We start from the raw sequence: 20,475 nt of genomic DNA on the forward strand, positions 1-20,475 counted from the left end.
TACAGTTTAAGAAAATGTTCCTATTAGTTTAAACTGTTTTATTTTAAAGAAACACTTCACTTCTGCTATAATACCAAATTAGTGACTTGAAGTTATGCCTTCTCATGATAAAAGATTAAATTAAGAACAATCTCATGTCCTCTACCCACCCTCCTTTTCATCCCAACATGCCAGTATAAGGTCCATATCTGCAAAGTTCCTAAGAAGTCAGAAGGCTGGCAGGCTCTCTGGGTTCTAAAAACAGAACTTTCATTTGTACACTGTGTACCTTTTTCAGCTGAAAAACCAGCTACTTTTATACTAGCTTGTCCTGCCCACTGCCTCTGGTGACCAGTGGTTGATCCTGAAGCAATATCAGGGATGCAAAAAGATTGATCCTTACCATATTCAGCTTTCAGAAATCAGCTAGACTTCATGGATCAGAGGCCATAAAGGAGGCGGTGTTAAATAACCAGAATGGTCCTCCACTTGCTTATCTAATCCATTTACATCCTCTGCGATTTTACCACACACACCACAATTTCAAGCTTTTCACAAGTGTAGAAGTACTATCTGCAAGCCTGTAGTTTCCAAGATCACTTCAGAAGCCCTAAACTTGTTTCCACGTTTGCTCTATCGGTCCTTCCCCATGCAGTATCTTATCAGATTTTTCCTTTCTAGATGGCTACTGAAGGAACCTTCAGAAAAGCCTACCACACAGGAAAGTAAGATATAAGGACAGCATTGGTAAATAAAGATTCAAGGCTGTGCTTAAATTGATATAGTGAGTTACTTACAGATGAAACAGAACATTTGCATCTGGAAGGCTGGGCCAATGAGCACAACAGCATCAGAGCATTCTATGGACCTAACAGTTCTAAGTACTGTGAGTAGATTATTGCAGCTAGCCAAGACCATCACACTGTCCTTTTTTCCCCACAGCCAAGTGTTAGGACACTAGCGTACATTATAGACAGGCCCTTTATCAAAGAATAATAGTAGAGGCAGTGGTAGTAATAACAACAGAGCTTAAATAAATATATATAAAAAATTATTAAAAAGCAGCTCCTTGCATATTTTTTAAACAGTAAGTAGCCCTGAAAATCAGTTTTGCAAAAATTAGTGGCCAGAAACAACTAATTACAGATGTTCTAGTGTAAGAAGTATGTTCTGACATGTTAAAGTGAAAAGATTTAAAAGACAATATAAGCTCTCCAGAATCTGAACTTTAATTAATTTTTAGAAACTACATATGTATATAAGATGAATAAACTAATTAGGCTGCAAGACCAGAGAATATTGAATGATGCCTTGCCAGAAAAAGATTATTTCTTACAATGCATCTTTGAATGGTTCATATATTCTATCTTTAAAAGATCCACAGGGTGCCACTTCTACTGATTCCTCCCCATAGTATTAACTGCTCACCAATATAAAGTTGTTCCAGATCCTGAGTTCTCATTCACTTACAGTTGCTTAGCCAAGAATCTAAAGGTCCCCAGACAGAAGATAATAAATAATTTTAATAATTCTAGTTAGCTACAAATTCTAGTTAAAAAAAAAGTGCATTTTAATTGATGGAAAACTGGAGACTATGTAGAAGCTCAGTCCCACAAATACACAGTAATCACTATCCATGATCAACCATTATTTACTCCTATATGAAACCAATCTTTTCAGATTTCCTGGTTTTATACAGATACATACAGATTGTGCATCCAAATCAGGTGAAACTTCTGCTGTGACGATTAGATCTCTGTGTTTTTCAGATTTGGGCAAAATATCTGAAAGAAAAAGTAAACCAGCTGTCCTTTAACAAACATGCAACTACATCTCTGAAAAGAATACAATTTCAACAGTATCAAGTTTCAGATTTACATCATTATCCTACTAGTGTAAAGAAAAAAATGCATATGCTTTTTGACCAAAGAACCTTTCCAATTTTATAAGATTTCTACAGACAACCTAAACCTGGATCTCATTCTGGATTTCTGATTCATATATGAAGAAGGATTTAGATTCATTCTGTAACAAGATTTCACACCTACTATCCACAAACCCCAGAGACTGTAAGGAATTTTTTAACTTTTGTCCTCACGTGCATATACAAATACATCTATATAAACATCTCCAAATTACACACCACACATGTCATGGCACTTTCATCTAAATAATTTGATGATGAATAGGTTAGATACAGAAAGATTCTATGCCTAATAGTGTAAAATTAAAATAGATTTTAGAAATTCCTCTGCGTAAGAAGGTATATGAAAGTTTTATGTATAGAACATTACATGGGTTACAATGTATTACCTGATGATTTCCAGGACTGTCAACATACAACGCAAAGAATGTTATGAACTCATTTATATCCACGATATAAAACCTTATGCAGATTCACATATGTAAAAAAAGTTGTAAGGATTACAAGCTAGGCACTTAAATAACATGAGGAATTACATAATCTCCTCTTAAGGGTTCAGAAGTCCCACTCTAAAGTATTCGCGTTTTTCTGAAAAGCACCTTTATTTCTTAAAACTAAATGTATTGGGAAAAGAAAAACCCAAACAGGAAATGTATAGTTCCTAAAGTAACAAACAGTAAAGGAGAAATTGATGTAAAGGGGAAATTAACATATTAATCGAATAATTGAGAGCATGAGAACATTGAGAAAGCTGTAAGAATTTTATTAGACATAGGGTCCTGAAATTGACCCAGAACTAGTAGGCAGCACATTATCTCTTTCTAACAAGAGGGTCAAGGGAAAAGATTTTGATGAAGACAGAAGTAAGTTTTCATTTTCTTGTGCCCAGAGAAAAATGCCTCCCTTTACTACAAGGGAAAAAAAGCAAAACCAAAACATGTTCCTCCAATACCACCTACCAAAGCAGCCTAAGCCTGTTTCATACTGGCACAGCTGCACACAACTAGTTCTGCCAATTACACATAGCTCAGCACAATCCATGCCACTTGTGCACACAAGAAAATGTCTTCCTTTTCTATCCCTTCTTAACCATGTCTTTTCAGGTTGCTTCTTCAAGCAAGCTATGATGCAACTTCTGTCATACAGTCATTTTTCTATTAGAAATAGGACAGAGATCACAAGCAAAGTTTACATGTAAGTATCAGCTTTTTGTTACTATTAAACTGAGCCAAAACACCTATGTTTAACCACTTATGTCATCCTGACTGATGCAAGTAACATTAGATTTAAGTTAGTATAACAGTTAAGATATTTTAAAATATTTCATCATTTTATAACGTAAATCCTTATTCTTCAAAACATATAAAACAGCTTTAGTTCAACAGTTTAATGGTCAGCACTGGACAGAAATACAAGACATTTATGGAAATAACTACTCGAAGTTTTTTTTAACATGATGACCTAATTCTAAATACCTTCCATGTTTGGAAGTCAAAATGAAACAAAGAAACTATTTCCATATAAGGGTAGATATTTTCAAAACAACAAAAGCTCTTATTGCACAAACGTGAATCCAAAAAGACAGAGAAGTCAATGCCTCATTTTAAAGATCATGTTTAGGAGTAACTTAATGGTGACCGATGTTCAGGAGTGTTTTGTATTCAACCAGACATGATTAAGATTTATTTTAAGACTTAGCTAAAACTCTAAGAAAAAAGCCAAAATGAAACAAAGCCAAAACACCCAAAACTGAAAGGCATTCTTCATAGGTACAATGTTTTGTTATAAAAAAGGTTTTCTCACAAGTTTTACATCCAGTTAAAGCCAAACACAACATCATTAGAGCATCTCTCCACAACAAAAAGAGCATTCACAAAAACTCATCTGAAAACACAACTATAACACCTTAGATTAGATTAGAAAGATTGAGGGGGGAAAAAAATTAAGAGAGAATGGAGAAAAGACCAACAATATTCACAGTAAACTTGTCAATCATACCATGACAGTTATTAGAAAAGTTATAAAGGACAGCTATGTTTCCTTTGTCTCTCCCTAGATCTTCTGCACAATATGTTAAAACTAACAAACAGAAGCTGATTCACTTCAAATTGATTTACTCCTTCCATCATGCTTTTTCTTCCTTTGGTTATGATAGCCATACAAAATTGTCAAACACTTACAAAGAAAGGTTGTGGTAAATATCAATGGAATTTACCCACATCTATATGCTTAAATAACCAATTACTGAATTTGTAAAATTAAAAAACTGGTATTAGTCTATCCCAATAACAGACAAACTTATACGCAATTACAAAAAAAAAGAAATCTGAGTTGTAGAATCAAGCTCACGACTGCAGATAAACCATTTCTTATTTTCTAAGGATTTCAACTGTGAGCTTTTTCCGCTCTTTTTTTACACAGAAAGCCGTGACTATTTCTTTAATGCATCTTAAGAACATGCTAACTATCACCAGGAAGAGATTTTAATTGGTTCTTTCTATTTGTCTAAGCTTTTTTCATAGTTTCCTGTAAAATCACATGCTTCCAATTCCCTGTGCAAGTCAGATACACTGTTTAAAAACTCAGTTATGAAAAACAGAGACTTTGAAGGATCTCTGTAGAAATCATGTGCCCTTACTTGAAAAAAATCAATGCAAGTCATTAGCAATGTATGTAAATTCCAGAATTTATCATGATGAGTTATTTGGGTTTTGATCTCTCTCACTATGTTCTTCAAATACAATCACTTTTGAAAGAAGTTAAAGCAATAGAAAAGTTCCTTTAACAAAAGTCATTCTTTGTTAGCTGCATGACTTAAGACGACATTTGTAATAATCAAATAGAAATTGGCAATACTTTTGCACTCTCTGAAGCCTAAATATATCAGAATGTTGCTGTGAAATTCCTTAAGTTTTCTTGCTTTTGTGTATGTAGTACATGCACTGTCAGGTTTTTCTCTGAACCCTTGCATAACCTGACACAAAATATCTTGAAAGTTCCACAGGCATTATGAAAATACAAAGGAAAACAACTCTGTATCCAAGGGCCTTACAGTCTAGGATTTTGTTCTTTATTAAATGTTACATTTCCTACAGAAATGTAATTATGGTTAAACTATGAAAATAAAGCAAAATATTGTAAAATGCTAAAAGGAAAGTCAAGTGGTTAAAAGTATATATTATAGAAAACGGAGTATACCTTCTGTTTTTGTGGCCTCCTTGATGATTTTCTGAAGCTCTTTCATTTCGGTATCAAATTCTTCATAGTTTATTTCCCTAGAATCAACCGTAGGAGCCTGGAAGAGCGAAGGATCAGTTCCAAGGTAGGAACACTGAAGATGCCCATCATCACTCAGAGTGACTATAACACCCTTCAGGTCTCTGCATTAAAAAAAATAAAGCTCATTAAGAAACTGGGAAGGGTCACAGAAGCAGTAACTTTGAGTTTCGTTGCTTTTACTGTTCCATCTACAAATACAATAAACTTCCTGTTTTTAATGAGATTCTTTGACCAAAACCACAATATTTATTCTTCAATTCAGATGTGTTTATTAATATTACTCCCACTTATTGCAATGACACCTAAGAACCAATCTGTGCCAGATAGATGACTACAACGTTACCCAGGTGTCTCAGAATCTGTATGATCAAGACAGGTAAAGGAAAGGATCGGAACAAACAAGCTGAGTAGACAGTACACTTGTAACCTTTTTTATTCACAAACTGTTACTTATGTTTTTTTGAAGTATGGATATTTAGGTTGGTACGCAGAAAGAGGAATTAGCTAAACTGGAACACCAAGAAAGGGACTGGAGAGGATGCGCTAGAAGAAATCACTAACAAATTGAACATGTTCACAGTGAAAACAGCAGTAGGACTTTGATGGCATCAGTAGCTCCCCTAACCCATTCTTTGGCTGCTACTGCAGCTACTGTGCTGGCTTCAAACCCCGGCTGGCTCTTCCCTGCACTATCTTTCTCAAAGGAAGCCACATGGATCCAGAACATTCCCCTTACACTGCTCTGGATCAATACAAATGAGTGTTTTATTAGCTGCACTATAGTCTCTTTTCTCACAAGGAAGCAGTACTTCGTTGAACTTATTCCTACAGAAATCTCACTCATTTTGTTTATCTGATCATGTACCATGCAAATGCAAGATTTAGGAAAGTATTTAACAAATTATGAGACAACAGGAAGTACTGCCAACATTTTGCTTAACTTGCAGGTTATTCCTTAGTGCATTAGGCTTTCTTATCAAAATTAAGTTTTGTGACTATCCCACTCATTAAACCCCTGTAAAACATTTAATTTGTATAAATGTTCAAGGCATAATTCATATTCAATAAAAGAATAAATTCTTTTAACTTAGATGCACTGATACCTTTCAAGTGCCTTCTCTAATACAATCCTCATTAAAAAACACCTAGCTATACAAAAAAATAGAATTCTCTCTGGTTTCCTATGTTGTCTTGTAGCATGGCTCCAGTACAGAGATAGGAAATCTCATTCCAAAATTTTCCAGGGTAATAGTAATTATGAAGGCAAATTATGAAGGTATCACAGATTAATTTTGATAATTGCTGGTCCAATTGGACAGTCCAAAATGCCTTTTTACAGATTGCTAAGGCCACAATCCCAGTGTTGGTTTCACAACTGCAGCCAAATATTCTGGAAAAACTATGCTGTAACTGAGATCATCTGAACTCTGTACAGTTATATTACAACTGCATACAGAAATGAAGATGTCACTGGGCAAAGTACGAATAAGTTGTTGCTGCAGATAATTTAGAAATTAATTTTTACTCAGTGAATGAAATAAATCTCCTGGTTGAACTATGAATGTATGGAAACTGGTTGGGGTTTTTTTTGGACAACACATATCTCCAGTTAGTCCTTTGCTGCAGGTGGAACACACAAATCTGAACTGCCTTCTGGAATTGAACACACACAATAGGGCTCAAACCACACTGTTCCCCTTATTTATTATATAAGCTCATCTGAAACAGTTTTCTCTTTTGGGACTACTGTTCCTATTGCCACAGAAAAGTTTCCAGCTACTACTTCAATTTTTAACATATATTAACATTCACTACAAAAACTAAGCAAACTATAATAGGAGTCTGTCTCTGTGAGCACCGTAAGGCTGGAGATGCCAAGTCTCACCCAAGAAATACTTCAAGAAAATAAAGTAGAAGACCTAATACTGATTTTCACCTTACATATCTTGTACCTGTGTTAGCAGCCATCCTGTGAATGTGATGGCCTCTTTGTGACCTGTAAGCTTGGGGTTTGCATCCATTATTTCTGACAAATAGTGAACTCTCAATCCAAAGTGAGAGGAAGGGGAATTAAGCATGAGTCCTGTTTTCTCTGGCTGCATGAATATTTGTTGCCAACTACAGTTGGTTTTCTTGCTCAGGACTGGGTCTATCAAACTGCTCATCCTAGTTTTCTTTTGTCCAAAAAGCTCTGTGTTACATTTACAAAATTCTGGGTGGCACATGGAACAAATCGATTGGACTAACCCTGAGATCAGTATACGAACAACGCAAGGAAACAGACTATTGTGAATACTTGAACCATTACACAGTCTTGGTAAGGTATGCAAATAACACCCAATGTATAGGACCTCGCTTAATGCCTGCCAAGTGTTTGCAAAGAAATTCGCCACGCTGGCCATGGGCACAAAGTCTTTAAAAAAGGGATATTGTTGAAGCAGATGCTACCATACCACCAAATACACTGCTCCACACTTGGCTATTTAGTTACATCAAATAAAGAAGTTGCTAAAAATAAAAATAGGACAACATGAGAAGCTGCATCATGAGCTTGTTCCACAAGTGGAGAAAGAAAACTGATACCTGAAAAAAAGACAATTTCTAAAATTCTCCAGCAATGGCTTTGGACCATCTTAAAATTTCTTTCCTGAGGCTATGAATCTGTTAAGGAAAGATCCTTGAGGACATCTGAATGTAAATCAAAAGGGCATGATGAAATACAGTTACACTTATCAATAAATTTTTCATTATATACTAGTAAAGTATAATACATTCAGAAGTGGTTTGTAAATACAGTCCTTCCTATGTACCTCTAAGTTGGCAGTCATCTGCAGGCAATCAGTCTATCAAATAAAATCAGCTCAAGACAATGAGGTGGTTTTCGTATACAAATTACACTTTTCTTCACTTTCGAGTTTGTCAGCATTACAGAATGCACGCTCAAAAACTCCATCTTAAAACAAACTTATTTCAACCAACTTTTGTGTTAGTCATGACATCCTTTAAGTCTGCACCAGCTCAGAGAAAAAAGCATTGGTTTAAGAAAGCAGCATTACAAATGTCACTTTTCCTTTGCTTCAGTTACTGCTCTGCTGGGTCCTGAGAAGATTGTTCAACATGAAACACACAGAAATACAAAAAAGCCTTTTTCAGTAATGTTTCCTTGTTAAAGCTTTCCATGAATTTGTACATCAATAGAAACAATACGGAAAAGATGGGTAACCAGTTATAGCAGATGATTTAGAATACATTAATTCCTCTGTCGGAATGTTTGTCAGACAGTCAAGATTATTTTCTCAAGCTTTTATAATAGTGGTTAAAGACAACAGGGGGAGGTGGAGCATATTTAACAGTTTTATAGTAGTTTCCTCACAGCTACTGCACCCATACAATATCCTTGCAAATACCATTACTTCATCTGGCACATTTTGCACACAATCTGGAAGTTCAATTACTTGTTAAATTTCTTTTATTGTAAACTTTTTTTTTTTTTTTTTACTATATAACACACAATAGTCAAAGTAATAGCAAAATCTAAGGGGACAGTACTTTAACAGTAAGAAACTCAAAGTATGAAACAAATTATTATGGTATCTAAAATAACTTTACAGTACAAAGCAACTCCTACACACATATGGTAATAATTTGAAAAACTTTTATTGGATTCTGGGTAATAACAACAGCATATGCTTTTTGTAGGTCCTCTCTAACTAAACAAATTGCTCACAACATAATTCTTAAAGAAATTAAAATGTTTTGCATGTTTCCAGTTATATAATACCAAACTGATCACTCAAACAATTGAGTTAGAAGTTGAATCTGTAATTCTGAGTTCTTCTTGAATGACACAAGCTAAGCCTTGGACAACTCTTAGGACAACGTCTGGTTTTTGACATAATTTACAGCTTTAATTATTTATAATTATAATAGCATATAAAACTCCTACCACAATTTCAGAAGTAGTCTTAATTGATGTTACTCATACCAACCATTTTAGAAAACAAGATGCTTTGCAATACTACTTACATATTATTTATAAACTACTAAATTAGGAAACTAATTGTTTGAATTCAAGCATTTTGAACACAATTCTCTCCTCATTTTATCATCCTCTGAAGTAATTATATGCAAAACTATAAATGCAATAGCAATTTTTAGTTAAGTGCTTTTGAACAGCCAAATTGTTCTAAGTTTCACTACCATTTCAATATCATTTTAGCTGTAACTGGGTGATGTATTTGATAAAATGCTGAAGAAAGATCAGACTAGGAGTAATAAACTATAAGAATTTTCTAATATGAACTAATGGGAGTAAAAGTTGAAAACCCATCTTACTCTTATTAAACACACATTCCAAAATCAGACCTTCAGCTGAAAATTTAAAGTATATCTGGTGCTAGCTACCACTGATTTGTAACTGGTTTTGGATATCCATGAAGCATCCTCAGGCTCCTTTGAAAACCCCACCATCATTAAAAAAAAAAAAATAAATCTTTGTTCAGCTTGACATCAAAAGTAATACTTGTATGTATAAGATTTACCCATTCTGCTGTTAGACATGAAAACAGATAATCCGTTTGCTCTCAGAAACTAAAATTTGTTTAACGCTATTTATGTATTTAATGTGCTTTGCACAGTTTGCAGAGGGCATGCAAACATATGATGTAAATAGAGTGTTCAATTATAATTGTTTAACAATATGCGACTATACTGAATATTATTAAGTGGTAAATAATTTCTGCTATTGCTTTGCAGAAAACCATTCTTCATCTTTCCCCACTTGTGTGACAGTTTAGGGTTGCTAATCTTAGAACACCAGCCACAGACCTAGTTAAAAAAATTACAAAATACATGTAAGAGGAAAAGGGAAATGAAACACGATTCCATCTTGATAACTGGTGGAAAAGCAGTTAACAAAAGAGAAGTTATGACTAGAACAACAGGTCAACACCCTTCCCTTCTTATAAGCACTGAAATCTACTAAGAGCCATAACTGAATAAAACCTAAATTTGGCCCGAGTGTTACCATTTTGAATGCCTGAAGGATTCTCCAGCTTCCAGGTCTCATACAGTACTTTCACTCTCTACTTAGGGGGAGAGACATTTTCACCAGCACCTTTACATGTGACCCCACACAGCAACACAGCAAACTAGCGCCACGCTGCACAACAAATTCAGACATGTCTTCAGCTTGTGTAGTTTTCCCTTTGAAAGAGACTCTTTGCCTAAAATGCCAAACACCATCCTGCGACCAAATAAAAAGGAGCATCTTCCGCCGGACAGCAAAATGAAAAACGTAGAGAAATTACTTGGTTTTACTTTTACTGCCAAGTTACAAACAAACACTACTTGCAAAAGTGTGGGTCAGGGGTCTTCTCTGCTAGACCACTACTGCCACCTGCGGGGCAGCACAGCAGGGCTTGTGAGGGCAAGCCAAGTAGCGCAGCTTTCACACAGGAGAGCCCTAAAAGCTACCCTATCACATTAAACGAAGCACGGTTGGTTTTTTTTAACAGGGTTCATATAATAGCTTGACAGTTTTAATGTAAGGGAATCTTAACAGGTTAAGATTTAACAATGCATGCAGAGGGACAGACATCCACGCACATCTGCTGGTTCCTTCAGGCCCAGAACGCGCATACTGGTATAGGCAGGCTAGACCCACAATTGAAGCTTATGCTACAAATTACATATAAAATTAATTTTTATTTGAAGGATTAACCAACTTAGTTTCTGTTTGTTTTAAACATAAAAAAAAACTATTTCAAAAGCAGTGAAGGTTTTATTAAAAAGTAAAGCAGCCAGCTATACAAAATGCAGATTTAAATTAAAAGTAGAATTAAAAGTAGAATTAAAACAGGATACTCAGTGTGATAACACAGGCCTTCAGAAATATATGACCTTGCTCTAGGGAAAAAAATTTAGAGCTCTGAAGTATTATATATGGAAGGAAAAGTTCGTAACTTCCATATTGAATTTCTTATTATCACAGCTCCGTATCCAGGACACTTAGTGTCATTATCTGAATTGAAAATGAATGTGAGGATTGATAAGAAAACTTGATTACTTGAAATAAAAGTGTAGCCTCTTAAGTCAGAGCTCCAAATAAGAACTAAGAGAAATTACACTGTGTTTACATTTATGACAGTACCAGTATTAGCAGTAAGAAAGAAATTAAGACCAGCTGTGACACACCTAAGACACCTCCATGCTTCATTCCCTCTCACATCAAGAAGGACATATTTCTTCGTTTGAACCCCCTTCACCCAAAGCCTAAAATCTGTTTCAAGGCCAGATTCCCCCACTGGCAGACAGGTATACAGCATCTTCCAAAGGCTCAAAGGCTATGTACAAAAACTAGCAGCTACAACATCATGAATATAGGATCTGGAGAGCCAAAAAAAGTTTATCCTTCATCTAAACCTTCTCTCACTTCAAGCCAGTGGTTAGAGTCCATTTCACTCCAGGCAAGCTGGAGAGGCCCCTAGCATCTCCGCTTCAACAATAAAGAGATGCAATGTACTATACTGATAAAATCTACATTCTAGAAGTTTATTGTTTTAGATTAAGCTTATTCTTAACTCTTTGCTTCATATAAGCTAATATTAGACAGTACACGAGGAAAATCAGACTACCCACAGACTGCAAAAAGACTAACAAGAATAACCATGATGCGTCTTTACCACAGATTTATTCTGAAAGGATTGAATAATTACGTAACTTTAAAAACACTCAAATTAATTTCCATGTCTTTCTTATCACAGTTTGACAGTGATGAGCCTGCAAGCTTCAAAATTCTGCAGCATCCCAGGCAGGAAAAAGTGCATACATTATTACTTTTAACAATACTTATCATTGTCCCTTCATCCTGTCTCGTAAAGAGCAAAGCTGCTCTTTAAAAGTATCTCTGGCACTTTGCACCACTAGCTAGCTCTCATCTCCATAGCTCAACATAAATGTCCCACCTGCTGGTCCACATATGAAAAAATGTCTTTCATGTTAATAGCATAATAATCAAGACCTTCAAAAATCAACAGCCTTCGACTGTTCATAACAACTCTTTTTCAAACAAGATGTCCAGCACTTCCATGGACAGAGCAAGTGTCACAATACATCCATAAACTCCACCCTATGGTCCATACCCAGCTCCAAGACTGAGTTCAAAACCTGACAGTTACATTCTACTCTGTCACAATATGAATAGGCACAGAGAAATTGCAGGTCAGCGCAAAAAACCTAAGCTATTTGTTTAAAAGCAAGTCTTTTATTTTAAATACTAGATGGGGAGTTATTTGCCACCTTGTTCTTGAGCAGTTAAAATTTCCACTTTTAAGGCTTTCTCTAGAACCATGAGTGTAGGAATATTTCAAGTGTTATTCTAAAGTAAGATGAAACCCTTACAAAACCATATGACTGTAAAAAGTAGGTTTTTTGAAAAAGCAAGTAAGTAACAAGCAATAAAATTAGAAGAACTGGCAATATGGGCATGTGCTTAATATCATACAGTAAATGCCATCTGAAACTAACTTGCTAGAAAGCCCAGTCATGAATCACAGTATATGCTGGACACAGTATTTGGCACAACTATGTCTTTTGCAGGATCAGAATCCTACTAAGGTAAAAGAAATACAATCACATTCATAATTTGTGGTTAAGCTACATACATTCAAATTATGTCTTCCAAAGACCTTTAAAAAGGCTAGTATTTTGTACTCCCACGTCTTGACAATCCAGTGGCAATTTAGTGACAAAAACAAATGCAATCATGGGCGGTTTTTTCTTAAAAACATTTCTTTAAAATGCCATTATGTTTAAGTAGAAATCAAGAATTCTCTGCAGTTAACTTATCAGATCAGGCAACATTCTTACAGAATACTCAAATAAAAATTTATATATATACATGTATATAACTGAACAGTTCATACTGTGCGTCATAACTGGCATTGCTTCTGTTACAGTACTACTACACAGAAAAAGGAAAAAATCTTTCAACAAACTATAAAGTTTGATTCCTACAGTTTTCCTTTCATAAAACCATGTAATAACGGCTAATTTTTGTTCGTTTTATATGTAAGTTTTGCCATTTTTATATGGTGGTTCTTTAACAGTTGTGGTAGCTGTGGTGATGTCAGTTATAATAAGGAATAACAGATGGGCTGGAATGAAAAACAAAGTATTTTCAAGCATCTGGATAGCTAAAAAATTCAACGAGAGGGGTTTTATTTTGACTCTACCCACTATTACCCTATATGTGATTGCACTTTTACACCTCATATACTTAATTCAACTACAATACTTCATATTTTTTCCAGTTAAATTCAATTCCTGTTGCCTTTCTACTGTTTGGAGAACGCACCTACACAAAGTACACTCATCTAACCACCCAATATACTATGATTCTGTGCCAGAGAACAAGATTTTAATTTTCTTTAAAAAATATCGGAAACTAAAACTTCATAAAGCACATTTTCAACCAATACCTATACACCATAATTCTGAACTCGTCTTTTTATTCACATACGTCATTTAAACTAAACCGATCAGTCTGTTGGGCTACTTATGAGTTAAAACCTGGGAATTAATCCTGTGTCAAAACAAAGAATTTAAACTAGCTTATGTTCCATTCTTTACGGAGACAGGTTGCTGAATCAGAGACTTTTATATGTGAACTTATTCAGATAAAAGTGTCATGAAGTTACAACCACGTTAACTATGTCAGGCTCAAGCTATTACTTGCATACAGAAGGTAAGTCTTGGTTCTATGAAGCCAGTGAACAACAGTTTTCAGAAACTTTATACCTCATTAGCCAAGTATGTATACAAACTACACATTTTTTACTAATCATTCTAATATTATGAAATTATTAACATATTACCAAATCAGAAAATCCAAAAGGAGAATTGTATTAGAGATTTTTCTAGAAGGCAAAAAAGTCATTCCCTCCATGGATGTATGCTCGCAGCCCAGAAGGCCAGTCGTATCCTGGGCTGCATCAAAAGCAGCTTGGCCAGCAGGTCAAGGGAGGTGATTCTTCCCCTCTACTTTGCTCTTGTGAGACCCCACCTGCAGTGCTGCATCCAGCTCTGGAGCCCCCAACATGAGGACTTGGACCTGTTGGAGCAGGTCCAGAGGAGGCCCACAGAAATGACCAGGGGGCTGGAGCACCTCCCCTGTGAAGACAGACTGAGAGTGTTGGGGTTGTTCAGCCTGGAGAAGGGAAGGCTCCAGGGAGACCTTATAGCTGCCTTCCAGTGCTTAAAGGGGGGCCTACAGGAAAGGTGGGGAGGGACTCTCTATCACGGAGTGTAGTGATAGGACGAAGGGTAACAGTTTTAAACTAAATGAGGGTAGATTCAGACTAGATATAGGAAGAAACTTTTTACTGTGAGGGTGGTGAAACACTGGCACAGGCTCCAATAACTGTAAAATTCTTATTTGTTTTGTGTTTGGGTAAAGTTGGGATTGTTTTTAAACGCAATAATCACAAATATCTCTCAGTAGAGTGTTCCCCTTCAAGATGCAAACTAATTAGAAATCCCGAAGTGCAGTACCACATATCGCTTGGCTTATGCTTAAAGTGCACTGGAGGTGGTGTAGGGACAATCTCTATTGGTCAGAGTCACCACAGCCTTGCAGAGTCAAGCTGCAGACTAATGGGGGGAGACCAGACAGGAACAGAGTACTGGCATACACAGTAAGCTACTAAGTCATAAAAACCACCCAAGGCTTTCTCACACATTCTTTTGAACCAAGGTTAAAGCATGAGGAGAGTTATTTTTTGGCAAGCATTCATTGCTGCTCATATGGTCCTCAAATAGCCAAGGCCAACTCTAACATTGACAGTTCAAAGCTGGCACATCAGACTATCAAGCCAAAAAACCTTCCCACTTTGACCTGTAAGTATCCTTAAGTGGTCATCTCTGATTATAAAGAACGAATGCTGCATGCCTGTAGCAGTATATGGCAAAACAGAAGAGTCAAAGACAGGTAGCAAGAAATCACTACCTTCAAGCAAAATAAGCTGGAAATTACCAGATAACTAAACAACACTGTACACATCTTTTTACATTACTCATCTGTTACACATTACACATACTTTTATCAGAAAAGATGCAAGAAAAAAGGAAAGAGGCAGCTAGACATAAAATGATAACTCAGCATGTAGCAAGAGACTATTGCTTCAGTAAATCAGAAGCAACTGTCTCCAAAACTAACTTTTAAGTGTTTAAAACTATCTTAAAATACTCTCTTGTAACGCACCCATGTAACTAACACAAGTGGGGATTTTCCAAAAGACAGGAAAGTGCAGTAGCCATGGCTATCAGCACCACATGGGACAATACAAATATTCAAACACTAACGTAATCACATAAAAAATTAATTTTCAGTACCTTCATCAGTCAAATAATCTCTCCTTTATTATTTCTGGAAGGGGAAGGAGGACTCATACAGGAACTGATGACCTACTGAATTACTTCGTCTTACAAGTAGTAAGAAAATTGGACAGTACTTCTTTTGGGAATTTCTATATGTGAATATAGAATGTGGCTGAAGGTGAAATTATCCTTCATCTAAACATGAAGTTCACTGATAAACTGGGGCCTAAAGAATCCCCAAAAGATTAAAGAAAGAGGGAAGGAATATCTTTCCCACAACACATGCCCTAAACCCTGAGAGAAGGCTGTTTTACGGTTAGAACTGTGCCTGCTGATAAATTCCACATGAAATTAACATTATATTGCCATATAAATACCACCAGACTTCATTTCTTGATGGATAGCCAAAAGCACAAAGAATCAAAATTAGGGACATCATGAAATACTGACCTGAAAAAAAGAGGCATTTGAGGAAGTTAGCAGTTTACTTCAGTTTAAAAGAAAAAAAGTCAGGTTACCTTTTAACAGTCACAGGCATATCAGATATAACTTGAAGGCTGCATACAAACAAAACCAAGTAGTAAAACTAAGACTAGTGAGCTTTAAAAATGTTCAGAAGAAACAAAGTCCCTGATTTAAAGGCTCTATGCTTTGCTATTGCAAAAACAGGTTTGTAACTTGTAAGTGATCAAAACAGAAATCCCTTTCCTGAGACTACACGCAAGCAATAATGTTGTATCTACATGGTTTTAACTCAACCCACAGTGGCATTTCAGATGTTCGTGATGGGAACACCCCTGAGGCTAGCAACACGAGCTATTTTGGTTCAGACTGAGAGCACCTTAACATAATGTTCTAGTTTCAGGCCAGTCGGGTCAGAGTAACACCTAGTGCAATCAATCACCCATTAAAACGTGGTACTCTCAGGGACAGTTTTGCGAAGTGAGTTAATGTCAAATAAACAGAAAGGTAGTTGTCTAAGTATTTGAATTTACTGCAAGGCCTTTTTATGGTCAAGCATATGGAGACAGGATAATTCAGGCACAGAAACACAAGGACAACTTGTGATAAGCCCTTAAAAAGTGACTTTCTGCTAATTTCTGAACAAGTTATTTCAGATGATTCAGACAAACGTAACCCACCTTTTTCGTGGGGGAGTATTAAGTTACTTGCCTTTACAGGCTCAAATCCCTGTCAATAGGAAAAAATTTACTTTCATATGAGGTGATTCAGCTAACAGGAACTCTGTGTAGGAATCACATTCCTATGGGGTTGCTCCACACACAATTACCTGAATTACGAGGGAGGGAGTGGAGAGAGAAAGAAAAAAAATCCAACACATCCCAAGAAGCATCAAAAAGTAACAAATTCACAGAATCAACAATCTATAACCATAAGAAATTTACTTCGCAAAGGAGATGCGGAGATACAAGGAAGATCTTAGAGGAGGTCTCTGATGAAACAGAAAAATGGAAACTAAAGGGCAAGAAAAAAGTGAATGGACTTTGATATCAATGATAAGAAGATATTTATATAATTATGGTGGATACCAAGCAAATACTGCTGCTCACGATTACCATTTCAACAACAAAAATTTGAGGGGAGTAGCATTTCTTGTAATTCCTTTGTGTAACTTCCCAGATTTCAGCTGTTCTAACTATAGCATATGGACAGTTTCTCTTCAAATCACTTTAGAAGGGTTTTTTGGTTGGGTTTTTGGGGGGTGGTTGGGTGTTTTCCAATCAATTCAGGCAGAACACCTAAATCATTTTCTTCAAGAGTTTCAACTTCAGTGAGAATGCCTTTGCACAGCCATAACTTTAAGGCATGCAAAAATGTAACTGTCCAAGCAGGCTTATCAATGGCAAGATGAATTTATGCTGAGACAAAGTCCAAAGCAGTTTAAATTAATTCAAATTTTCAATGTAACTGATTTTACCTCTGAAGTAATCCAGCCAGTGTTAAGCATGTAGGAGTCTCCTTGACATTAAAACAATGTCATAAACAGTTAGTAACTACTATATATTAACAGAACCAGAATATAAACTTCCTACAAAAATAAGGGACAAACTTGTATAACAATGATTAGAACTGAACTTCCAGTTCAGTGATCACAATTAAAGAGATGTTCAGATAAAACCCAGAATAAGGTAGATTCTCAAATTTTTGCCTGTAGTTCAAGTTTCTGATCACAAGCTTTTATAGGAAATTTTCAGTTTCCTGCCAGAGAACATTCAAGTTTTAACAGAAGGCAAAAAGTGTAGTTCAACAGCTTAAAAATACATCACTTTTAGAGTGTAGAGACACCTCATGAAAAATGTTATAAGTAACCACTTATGTTTGCCGCTGTTTTTCCTAGCATGTTTCTGAAAATGTGATGGAAATTAAGCATTTTATGCTGGAACTTAATCCAAAATGTTGTAGTGTGTTATCATTATTTACATACTGGTATTGCAATAGGAAAATACTGTATTTCACATTATTGTAAGAGGAAAAATCAATTCATGAAGAATAAGGAGGAGCACACACTAGAAACACAAAGTACTTAGCTAGAATTCTCCAAAGCACTTGAACAGTTGATCTTACAAGTAGACTATCAAGATTACAGGATAAAGTGTATGACTGCCTTTATGAGGCAATCATTACCCCTGCCCCAAGGGATTTACATAAAATAGCTTCTAATAATGCTTTTCTTATCCAGCAAGCCAGAGCCGTACATTAGAAGTAATAGACATTATGCCAACAAGAAAATACAGGTGAACATACATCATCTGCACAGACAACTGCTTTCAGAACACTCCATTTACTTTGTAAGTATTATTACAACAAAAGTGGAAAGGATGTGAAAGTAATTAATTGACATACATCATATTTAAGGAACTTCAATCTCTCAGCAGTGTAGGATTAACAACTCTATGCTTATTAAAGTATTTAATATTATTTATGTTACAGTAGTGCCCAGAGGCACCAGCTGAGACTGAGGCCTCTCTTGAGTGGAGTATTAGAAAATCATTATCACAAGGACTCACAAAGAATTCCTTTTCGATTTTTTTTTTGTACAAAACATATGTTTTGTTAAAGACAAATAACAACCTCTATAAGCTTTACTACAGTTATTGCTGTTTAGCTCATCTTTATTTTTCATGTCAGAAAGAAGTACAAGCATACCACAAATTTTTAAATAGAAAGACAGAAGCATAGCTCTGAAACACGAATGCCCTAGACTTCTCCCTGCCTTTCAGGTCATTGGCTCTACACAAACGCACACAGACAATCCTTCATTTATTAGCACTTGTATAAACCAGTTTGTATAACTGGATTGCTCTCTCTCCACCCTGCATAGAACAAACCCCCAAACCAAGCCCTAGCATTAGTAGGCCGGTGGGAATCTAACTAGCAAAATGATTTGGGACAAATTAGTAGGCTCTCAAAATTCTCACTAAGATCAAACCACTCAGTGTTAAAGTTCACACAGAACAAGCAGAATCTGCATGAACTTCTTAGAGGCATTATTGAAACAGATGGTTCAATAATATGAGTTTCCAAATAAATAATTGTATATACAAAAGTTAGTACAATCTGCTGTTGTAAAAATCAATGCCTTTTTCAATTTTTTTCTGACACAAATTTTTTTCAAACTTCAAAAGCTGTAATGTCATATCCTGCATAATTAACATTTGTTTTATACTAACTGGCCCACTGAGACTATTCATGCTATTTTACTTGTAAGACCTGTTGAATGAAAGCCAGCACAACTCTCTCCAGAGAGTCTAAAAAAATTAAATTATAAATTATTAAAAAAAAAAATTAGGTAACCATTAGTACCAAACACAAACATCCCTCAGACTACTCTGCACAAGTCAGTAAAGCACAAGTCAGATGTTGCATTTTCGTTTGATAAAATGCACAATTTATGATCAAGTATACAACAGTCGGTGTACTCAAACAGTATTCAAACAACAGTGTATGTTGGCACAGCAGGCACAAGCCTGATGGGGATCAGGCATGATCTACCTGACAAGGACACTCCTGCAGCATCCTATATGGTCACAGACACTGGGCAGCCAGCACCCACCACAGTACAGCCATAAGCTGGATTGTAAAAGCACTAGCTAAACTTTTCTGTAGTTTCCTTATTTCAGTAACAGCAGTCGATCCACCACCCAACCAGTTTTTCCCTGACCTGTTGTCTTACGCATACTACAAAAAGTTTTGGCCTGTTGCAGTGCAATCCTCAGCAATTTAAACAGTTCCTTAATTTCCACAGTTTAACATTGGAGTTTAACAATCTGTTCCAACAAATCACCTCTGGAATTCATATGTTCTTAAACGCTTAATGAAGAACAGATTTTCAGTGAGATTCCCTATTTTCCTGTCTCAGGGAAGGATCTTACAGATTGCAAACTTCACTTTTCATTCTTTTAAAGAAGAAACAACTCCACTGGAGGTATGAGACCCCAGGTTCTACCTTTACTCAAGAAAAACATAAAATCTAAAGCACAGTACAGCAATTTGAGTATCTTCTAGAATTAACAGCATGCCCATTAATGAAATGAGTATTTTACAAAAAGAAAAAACACTTTGAATTTTCCTTTTACAAGTCTCCTTATTTGTTACATACCTCAAAAACGTTTGTTAGGATCTAGAAGCAAATTTCACAACCAGGAATTAATCCAAAAAAGTAAACATTAACAAGTTACTTACTGTAAATTTGCTACTTTCACTGAGACAGGAACGTGGGGAAGTTGAGTGGCCCACTTCAGGGTAACATCTTGATAAACATTCAACATTTTACTATGGTTTCCAATTAGAGTGTTTATTGTTCCTTCTTTTACTGTTGAAGATAAAAGCAGTTTTAGGATGGAAGATTTTCAAAAGTCACTACTTTTCATTGAGGCTTATATGATTACACTATT

The 20,475-nt window shown here is 35.8% G+C and overlaps 1 protein-coding gene across 1 annotated transcript in view; it reads right to left on the reverse strand.

The window, feature by feature from the left end:
- The window catches only part of BBS9 (Bardet-Biedl syndrome 9), a 298,029-nt gene that overhangs the window by 241,510 nt on the left and 36,044 nt on the right, over positions 1–20,475 (reverse strand). The window contains 3 exon segments of the mRNA XM_086467596.1: positions 1,687–1,763; positions 5,102–5,283; positions 20,264–20,393. Coding sequence (XP_086323722.1) covers positions 1,687–1,763; positions 5,102–5,283; positions 20,264–20,393 — 389 coding nt within the window.

The sequence above is a fragment of the Leptosomus discolor genome, chromosome 7 (genome assembly GCF_034619465.1).
Source record: "Leptosomus discolor isolate bLepDis1 chromosome 7, bLepDis1.hap2, whole genome shotgun sequence".
In the NCBI taxonomy this organism is placed as follows: domain Eukaryota; kingdom Metazoa; phylum Chordata; class Aves; order Leptosomiformes; family Leptosomidae; genus Leptosomus; species Leptosomus discolor.